The sequence below is a fragment of the Neolamprologus brichardi genome, chromosome 10 (genome assembly GCF_056152115.1).
Source record: "Neolamprologus brichardi isolate AB-2024 chromosome 10, ASM5615211v1, whole genome shotgun sequence".
Taxonomy (NCBI): Eukaryota; Metazoa; Chordata; class Actinopteri; order Cichliformes; family Cichlidae; genus Neolamprologus; species Neolamprologus brichardi.
Window position 1 is genome coordinate 28,293,211 of NC_142113.1, and position 10,229 is coordinate 28,303,439.

Sequence of the window (10,229 nt, forward strand, 5' to 3'; positions counted from 1 at the left end):
GTGAAAGCTGCTCATTAAATCTGTCATGATTTATGTGGAAAGCCAAAGCAGACACAGAACCCAGTATAAATAAATTAAATGGTTTATTTGGATTGTCTGTGCTCCTTTCCATTCTGATTGGTCTGGTCTGTCTTGTTTTGGTTCCTTTCAACTGAATTAAATTCAATTTTATGTTATTTATTTCGTGCCAAATCACAATACCAGTCACCCCAAGGCACTTTATATTTTAAGCTAAAGACCCAACAATAATACAGAGAAAAGAGAGAAAAAACCTCAACAATCAGATGACCCCCTATGAGTAAACACTTTGGTCACAGTGGGAAGGAAAAGCTCCCTTTTAACAGGAAGAAACCTCCAGCTGATCCACGCTCAAGGAGGGGCGGCTATCTACAATGTGACCATCAACACTCCCAGGCTCCAACCTTCGCTTGCCATCTAGCTCGCTGTGCACCCAACCCCAGTGCCTGTCCTGGAGGGTGGTGAACAGGGTCCACAGCTCCATCCAGGCCTGGCCATTAGACACTGCCTTAAATGGTCTCCTCCTAGTTCTGGCTCCAAGAGGAGACCGCGGTTTCCCACTTCCAAGCAATGTTGTCCCGCACTTGGATGTGTCCAGGTTTTCCAGGAAAATCCGAGTAGGAGGACACCCCAGGGTAGGGCCTAAACCTGCTGGAGAGATTATATATATCTCAGGATCTCCATGGAGGAATTGTAAAGTGTTGTTTTCCTCCTTAGCCTGTGGCAGTTGAAGGCCACAAGGCTGAAACCTTTGCATTGAAAAAATAAGTGTCACGTCTTTTCTTTGAATTTTGTGTCTTTTTGCTGCCTCCTTACCTTTGAACTCGTCATCATTGGATTTACATGATTTGCACAGGTGGGCATACTGGGAACAAACTTTTGTGTCTTTGACCTCGACCTGGATAAGCGATTTGGACTGAACTCTTTCTGCTTCCTCTTCCCCCCTCTTCAAAGATCCACTTTGTATCACATTTAGAGTGAAAAATGGTGTAAAAATTAAAAAATAAAACAATAAAAATAAAGTATTTTCTCTGAACAGTTGTAGTTGACGTGCTCTGACTTTGTTGGTCACAGCAGTTTCTTGGAGTCCTGCTGGGAGAATGTGATGATTGTTAATGGTCTGCACTTATATATCACCTTTTAACCTCCGCTTGCTTCATAGTGTTTCACATTCACATTCACACAGTTCTCCTTTTGTATGAATCAACGTTCATTAGTGAGATGTGGAGGACTAAACCAGGGTGTGCTCCTCTTGCCGTTTCCATTCTTTTTGCACAGCTAACTCAGTCGAGGGTCGTATTTTCCTCATATCGAGCATACAGACATGCTTTTTCTAACTCTTGGCAAGAAACTTAATGAGCTTATTTCCCCAAATGCTGAACTTTCCCTTCAATGAACCTGCAGAGTGTGATGTGCAGATGTGTTCTTGCAGCACGTTTAGAAATGCACAGCGCCTGGAGCTAAACAGACTTGGGTGTGAGATGACTTTCTTAAGCTGCTACAGGAGCCTGTAAGATTGCAGACCCTCTGCATCCACTTCCTTCTCCCTTTACGTACATGCAGCTGTGGCATTTATATTCATCACTGCTGGGGTTGGATCAGCATCACAGATCATGGTAATCTGCTCCACTGATATGAAAATGGTCCTCCTGCAGCCAGCAGAATATTGCAAAGCCACTCTTGCCCTGCAGCTCTTCATTCTGATGTAAATGGGAGGCAGCCTTGCAGGTTCAAAGAGGGGGAGGGGAACCAGGGGAAATGCAACTGAGGGAATTCTTTGTGAGGCCTGACGTAAATCTCAAATGTTCTCAGGGCTGAAAACAAAACAGCATGAGTGCTTGCACCGGTCACTGAGGCCTCTTCAATAGACGCACCTTCAGCCACACAAAGGCGTCGAGGCCTTTTACACCAAACTTCCCGAACATTCCCCCCTCCTCGTGCTGGTCCCCAAATCTACACTGTCAAAAGCTGCTGCAGCCGAGGCGAGCCAACTCCCGATGAAGCCCGAGGTTGTGTTATTAAACTTTTTTGATGGGTTGAAGAAGAGAGTCCTTCTGTCGGTCTCAGAGGACTGACGGCCACTGGGAGCTCCCTGGCTGGCTCTTCTGAGTGTATGGAGCCAGTGTACATGGTGGCATGTGGCTGGGATTAGGAAATTTCACTGTGGATTAAAATCTTTCCAACGCCTCCATGGCCACTTGCTGAAAGAAAGGAGTCTGAAGGTCCTGCAGAGATCCAGTGAGCACTTTGGGCCCATGGTCTCACGGAGCAGGTATGTCCCAACAAAACTTTTGTATTTCTCTACAAAACTGAAGATCTAAAGCTTTACTTATTTCACATATATATATATATATATAATCCATAGTGTTTTTAGGGCGACTGTAGCTGCTTGGAAGAAAATTACCTCCGTTTTCAGTCAAAAAAACAAACAAAACAGTTGTTAAAACGGTTAAATGTTGAACAAATAGCTCTTAAGATACAACCTGTGGTTATTTTCAATCTGGGGTAAACTTTAGTCCAAAAATATGTAACTTTTAAAGTTTTGGGTCCTTTTTGCCATCTATTCAGTATGTCTTATGCAACACTCAGAGTGGACCATGCGGTACACGCTGCACGGTACATACTCTGCTATTTAACGACCATTCAGATCAGTTAATACGTACAATGTATTTGTGCATACATAAGTTGTGTATTATCTTGTTATGCTTCTATTCTAATGATAAAAAAGGAAATTCTCTACCTGCTATACCCTCAATCTCTAAATTTTAGTCCCCCTTTTCTGTCTTGTTCTGACATTTGTTTACTGGTTAAGGCTGTATGGTCAAGGTTGAACGAGCCTGGTGCAGGTTTTACATGTTTTATAAGAAGACCAGAACAATGCATCTGTGAGTGGTCTTTTTTTCTACTGAAGAAAACATTGGGGAGACAAAATGTAATTTACAGTGCAAGAAATGAGTCTGGGTCACCTTACTTGACAGGAATCTATACATTATATATATATATATATATATATATATATATATATATATATAATTTTTTTTTTTAAATATACTATAATATCTCATATTTGAGTACATAAAACCTTAATTAACAAAACTGGCTAAAGCTGTATGATCATATTGCTCATATCTTTCTGCTCAAAACCTGTTTTTTTTGGATTGCTCTATTTGTAAATCTTCATAAAGAAAGTGTACTTTATTGATCCCTGTGGGGAAATTCCTCTCTGCATTTAACCCATTTGCTCAGTGAAGCCCGGGGGCGCCCAATGGCTAAAATCCATAAGATGCATTACGCTTTTATTTTTAAAAAAAGGTTCAGTAGTTTGCTGTGCATCATAGTTTTTTTTTAAACAGTTAAAGGTGTAAATGTGGATTTGTGGACAGGCTATTCTCAGTTACAAATTCCTGTAATTAGTATTTACAGCAGCAGGGCAAGTGTATGTGTGATTAAATCTAAATTAAATGTAGTGTGTGTGTTTGTGGTAATAAACTGAGTGGTTAATTGATGTTTCTAATAGATTTATAATGATAATGGAGCTCCGTGTCACACGGGAATGAGCAACAGGCCAGCGCAGAAAATACTTGTTAATCAAAATCGAATCATTCTTTGTTTTAGTCTTTAAATGTGATTTTCTTGGTAGTTAGACATGCATGGAAACACAGATCACTAGTGTAACACACTGACTTTTGCCCTGTTTGTCTATGTGGACATTAAATATGTCAAATGTTTTTTTTTTTATATTATCTGTGTAAGGTCTCAGCTAACTTTCTCCTCATTCTAACGATAACGTTAAACGATAGTACACTCAGTTTCTGTCCCAGCGGAACAGTGAACGTGAATCTACTCTCTTGGGCTAATTATTTTACCTTAAAGTAACTGTGTGTACGTTTTAGTACAGTACCATTTCTTCTAGATTTTAGGTGCAATATCAGGAAAGAGTCTTTGTTTGGTCAAATACAAAACATTTAATGCTTAGATTTTAAGATTGTACACTCTGACAAGTTTCATTCTGTATCTGCTTTGTAGTTGTGGGAGCTTTGAGCCATCAGTAAGATGAAAAAAGCACATTATAAAATAAGGGGCAGCATGTACCTAATTTTGCAAATTTTTAAACTAGTTCATTAAAATACAAGTCTGACCTTTTAATGTACAAAAGACAATACTAAAAACAACCCCTGACAAAGGTAGAATGACATTATCTACTGTCTAAACGTAAAACAAAGGTAATAAAAGTAGAATTATCAAACAGTAGAATAAAGGTACTAAAGGTGGAATTATCTGAAAGAAGACTAAAGGTATTAAAGGTAAAGCGGGTAATAAAGGTAGAAATATGTAAACTGAGAGGGGTTTTTTTCTGAATGTGTAGGTGTTGCATGTGTGATTTTGCAAGGATTAACTTCCCTAGAGGTGAGTTTGTACTTTCTAATACTTAACTGTATTTGTTCCTCCAGCTCCAGGATGTTCCAGCTGCTCCAGGGTCACAACCAGCCAGCTGGACAACGAAACCACAGAACCCGCCTGGTCACCAAAGACGGGCACTGCAACATTGAGTTCGGGAACATCGAGTACAGTAACCAGTTTGCGTACCTGGTAGACTTCTGGACCACCTTTGTGGAGATTCGCTGGCGGTTTGTTCTCCTTTTGTTTGTGGCTGTGTTCACAGGCAGCTGGTTCATTTTCAGCCTGCTGTGGTACTGGATTGCAAAGAGCAATGGGGATCTGGCTGGACAGAACCGCACTGAAGGACACATCCAGTGTATAGACAACGTTAACGGGCTCACAACGGCATTCCTGTACTCGTTAGAGACCCAGACCACCATTGGGTATGGAGGCAGGGCACTGACTGGCCACTGTGCTGGCACGGTGGCTCTAATTGTCATCCAGTCTCTAGTTGGGGTCTTCATCAACTGTTTCATGTGTGGTATCATCCTAGCTAAAATCTCCTTACCAAAGAAAAGGGCAAAGACTGTGACCTTCAGCCACACAGCTGTCATCTGCTTGAAGAAAGGAAGTCTGTGTCTCCTGATCAGAGTGGCCAACCTTCGAAAGACCTTACTAATCGGAAGCCAGATCTATGGGAAGTTGCTGAGGACAACGACCACACCGGATGGCGAGACCATCATCCTGGACCAGGTGGATATTGACTTCATGGTTGATGCTGGCAAGGATAACTTGTTTTTTGTTTGCCCCTTGACCCTGTACCATGTGATTAACAGATCGAGTCCTTTCTTTGATCTGTCGGCTGACACCCTTCCTCAGCAGGACTTTGAATTGGTGGTCTTTTTGGATGGGACAGCCGAGTCCACCAGCTCCTCCTGTCAGGTCCGAACTTCCTACATCCCACAGGAGATCCAGTGGGGATACAGCTTTCTGCCGATTATCTCCCGCACCAAGACAGGAAAGTACCATGTGGATTTTTCTAACTTTTCCAAGAGCGTCCGAGTCACCACTCCACACTGCGTCCACTGCTTTGAGGCCGACGTAGACCAGAGAAACCACAACAACCACAGCCAAGAAAATCACAATAACCAGCTAAAGAGGGGGATTGATAACCCGGGCTTTCAGGTGATTGACATACATGACTCTGTGGATGTCACTACAATGTGAGCTGGTAGAAAAGGAGCCTACGCTTTCATTGAAACTGTGAATCAGAATGTGGGAAGTAAAGTGGTAAAAATTGGCGCCTATCACTTCCTTTGAACCAGTTTCACTCTAAGTCAGACTGCACCGGCGAAGAAATATTTGGTCACGGTGAACCATTCAGCATCTGAATTGTTGTCAGCTCTTTTTCCTTAAACAGAACGAACATCCACAGCTGTTAAACTGTTTGAAAAAAAAAATCAGACAGAGTGGGAGTTGCTCATTGCAATCAAACCTCTGTTGGGACTTTGAATAGGTAACGTCAGAAAGATGGATTGTAGCTCTGACGCACAGAAAATGAAAGGGGGTAAAAGAGCAGATGCACAGTGGGTACTTCTTGAGAAGATTAGGACCTGAGCCTGTTATAATGAAAAGTGTGTGCCTTAAAGGCTGCAGGAGGAAATAAAAGGTAGTGCCTTTTGAGTTTGCATATTATTTCTATTACAACACTAACTTTGCGGTGTTTTTTGTCATTTTGACAGATCCTGTATGCCTGAATAATTAGGAAACTGGAATTTTAACTGTGACCAGTCTACATTTTGTAGATCATCCTGTGTAACGCTGTACGCTAACTTCTCAGGGAAAGCAACATCCTTAGTTGGAATAAAAGCTTTTTCACAATTCACTGACTTACATTTGATTTTATTGCACAATTTTTACTTTACACATTGAATATTTCATCAGAGTGTGCTATAAACAGAACTGAAATATACCACAAGGATGTAGATAATAGAACTTCAAATTGACTGATTTATGCGAAATGGGTGTATCATGTAGTAGATGCATTGTGCAGTACTGTGCATGCAGAGATAGGACAACTCTTAGTAGTTTGGGAGCTGGTGATCGGACTCCCAGGACCTTTGCCCTTGAGTGCCACCCCAATCCACAGTTGAACGAGGCCTTATACCCTCCACAACCCAGACCCATGTAAGTGCCAGAAACTGGATGGATGTAGGATGTCTATCATTTGCTGACAAAAATTAAAGCTTTTTTGTATTGCAACAGCTTTTGATAGTAATCTGCATTAGTGCATTTTTACCTTTGATTTGATTTACCTTGATTTATGAAACATAAATGAAATGTAAAACATTAGAGGCAATGAGGACTCATCCTGATGACTCTGTATAAGATGTTCATCACATAGTCATGTTCTCCTAAATTGATGTCTGTTTTCAACAATACATAAAGATGCCAAAAAAGCTGAGACAGCTGGCCGAACCACCAAAGAAGATCAGACCACGGCTAGGATCAGTGCCATCTTACATTACAAAGAATTCATTCAGCAATAAAGACGTTTTATGTTGTTTTTTTCTCTCCCAACTGTCCCAGTTCTGCCAGCAGTCTCTCTTTCATATTCTCAGGGATGCTTGAAAAGGTTAATCCAACAAACTTTTGATGTTCACACTTTTCCCCAATGCCCCACAGTGTACTCATGGCAGAAGACAGAACCGACAAAACAACATCTGATAACATTCATCCACCGTTTCGGGGTGGATTGATGGACCTTGTTATGGCAGCACCGCGTCTCTGCAGGTGTTCCAACAGCAAGGCAGGCTGTTCATTTAAGACCGGCATTCGACATTTTTGTCAGTGAGGAAGTGAGAGACTTTTGAAATGGCTTTCATCCCATTTGGATTTACAGAGGCAAGTTTACTGGGCTTCATCTGCATAACAATGAGCAGAACTGCTGAAAGAGATCGGCACAGTGAGTCTGAAGCAGCTGAATAGAAAAAATTAAGTAGACAGAGATGAGAGAGCTGAGTGGAAGGTGCAGAAGCTTTTGTTAATCTGGTAGAGGCCTGATTCGTTTATAACGACACACTTTATCCCCCAGTGCCATGGAGATGGAATAATTACACAAAAGCACTGCTTTCCTTGGTTACTGTTGCTATGTTTGTCTAGTTTTTATTTAGAGAATGTTGTTTTAAAGTTCTGGTCACAGAACTTTGAAGTTCTAGAACTTCTGAAACCTACATAAGGCTTTAAGACCAGACCTGCGTATTGTACGGCTACATCCTGCCCTTTGGTTGTCCCTGACACTGAACAGACACTGAATCTGACTTTAATGCACTTGTTCAAGGCCAAATAGGCTACATTTCTCTAACCGAACAAGAAAAAAAGAATTGAAGACCTGCAGAAGCAATTAAACTACAGACAAAATAGTAACAGCACTTGTATAAAGTTAAAAGTCTATTAAAATTTGCAAAACGTGGACAATTTTGTTTGCAATTGTTGATTAAATAGTGATAAAATTTTGGCATTTTTAACAATAGCTGTTTCACATTTTCATCATTGCCTAATTGTAACATTTATTCTTACCAGTCTCATCTTATTGGTGCCGTCCTCCACAACAGTCTCAGTTCCTACAAACTTAGGAAGTCATGCAAAGACATTCAAATATAACCTGTAAAATCACAAAGTTATGTAACACAAAATGCTAATGTTATCAGTGGGCTGTTAGCTTGTTAGCATCAGATTAGCATACATTTGGCTAACTGTTGCTGGAGTTCTAATGCAAGTTGGAGGGTGGATTTAAAAATGTAATTAGGAGGTTAAGTAATTTAATTATATATTTTCTCATTAATCTTTGGTTTTTTTAAATGATGTATAAGAATTAAGAACATGCAGCTGTTCCCAAGAGTACTTTGATGCCTAATTATTTTTGATAGGTCATATTTATACAGTAAGAGGCGGGGCTTAACTGACATCAGACTAGTAAGAAAAAAATGCATTGAGAAAGCAGTGAGGTTATAAAAACTTGATATAGGGATTTTCTCAAGAAAATGACATGAAAATTTAATACCAGAATGTAGCCTTTGAAAAAGTGGGAGGTCAATGTTGAGCTCTATGGAATTTTATGGGAAAACCTTTTAAAATAACTTTTTGTTTTCTATTCATTTGATAAATTATGGTTTTATTTAGTGTGTGGGTTGTTATTTTAGTGGTTAACACATGCACCTAATATTTTGAGAGCACAGTAGTGATGTTATTTATATGAATTATCACAAATTTACATTCAAGACTAGCTACAATGTGCAGATGTGACCCATTTTTCTACAACCATAAGTAATGCTCGCTTTATTCATCTTTTGTCCTGATTTATTTCTTTTAAAATTTGCATTTTTTTTCTAATTATGCTATAATTTGCTGTGATGCAAAACAAAAGATCCAATATTCCACGATCAATCTGGATTCTGTTAGCACAAAAGAATTCAATGTTCTGACTGTAGTCAATGAAGCACAACAAAAGAAATTCAAGAAACTGTAATTAAAAAGTAATAAAGTGAAGGACAGATTCACTCCGAATGTTAAATGTATTTTATTGTCAACTCCTCTGGATTCATGTGGGAAGCAAATGGAATTCATTTCACATGTAAACATGTTGTTTAAGGTCACTTGGATGTTGGAGTGTTGGCAGGAAACACACTGTAGCAACAAGAGATGTCATCCCACTGAAATTCTTCAATAGTATGTCAGCACGATCGTATTAGTAGATTTCTTATGTAAAGCTCAGCATGCACAAGAACTTTCCCAGCAGCCTTTATTTCACTGGATGAAATGAAAAAAACTGGGTCGGAGAAAAAATATGGATGGCTGAGCCTTTACAAAAGAACATTTAGTTATTTAATTATGTTTAAAACAACAGAAGCCTCATAATTAAACTGTTTAAGTCAAGATGATTCACATTTGGACAGTCACGATACTGATTTGATAAAAAGGCTCAGTATTCTTGTTAAACTCAGAAATCTGATTTCCAACCATGTTTGTAAGCTTTTTAAAAAAAGAATTAATGAAATTGAGAGACTCTCATATGGTCAGTAAATACAGCTCATAAACAGTAAAGAGACCAGGAAGCCCCATCATCTGATGCTTTTGAACTGTGGGAGGAAACAGAATGAGCAACTTGCACTCAGATTCCTTAGTCAGTCTACTCGCTATGTGATCAGTGCCAACCACTGAGCAAGTGTGCTTCCTTTTAATTAACTATTTAAGAACTAATTAATTAGTGAAGCTGATGGAGCTGCCTTTCATTTAGGACCTATTTCTGCATTTTAATTACAGCTGTGATTTAATTTCGCCACCTTCAGTTTCCAACAAAACTGAGAGCAGAGCTGCATGTTCATAATTTGAAACTATCTGTTGGCTTTCCTGAAAAACATTGTCATTTTTAGAAATTACTATACAATAAATTTGGTACTGAAATATGCCACAAGGACGGACAAATTGGACATCCTTGTGGCATCTGGATTATTGGCATTGTCAGCATGGCTTACAGCACCTTTAGTCTCTTTTAAAACAAATAAAAGCAGCTGCAAAAGGGGGACCCCAGCAGCTTTAGTAACACATCACAGACAAACAGTCTTTACCTACTTAACCTGTTATCTAAACCCCACATCAGGTTTTTCCACAATCTTGCCAATCAAAGGGAGTGACATTTCATCAGGGCAAGCAAAACAGGCCCTGCTTGCCCCGTAAAATCTAAAAACTGTTGAGCCAAACAGGCCCTGCTTGCCCCGTAAAATCTAAAAACTGTTGAGCAAAACAGGCCCTGCTTGCCCAGTAAAATCTAA

General features: G+C 39.8%; 1 protein-coding gene across 1 annotated transcript; it reads left to right on the plus strand.

The window, feature by feature from the left end:
• The first annotated feature begins 1,954 nt into the window (after positions 1-1,954).
• Positions 1,955-6,215, plus strand: kcnj1b (potassium inwardly rectifying channel subfamily J member 1b). Its single transcript, XM_006785110.3, has 2 exons — positions 1,955-2,290; positions 4,470-6,215. The coding sequence occupies exons 1-2, from the start codon at positions 2,274-2,276 to the stop codon at positions 5,623-5,625; spliced, it is 1,173 nt and encodes a 390-aa protein (XP_006785173.1). The 5' UTR covers positions 1,955-2,273; the 3' UTR covers positions 5,626-6,215.
• The last annotated feature ends 4,014 nt before the right edge of the window (positions 6,216-10,229 follow it).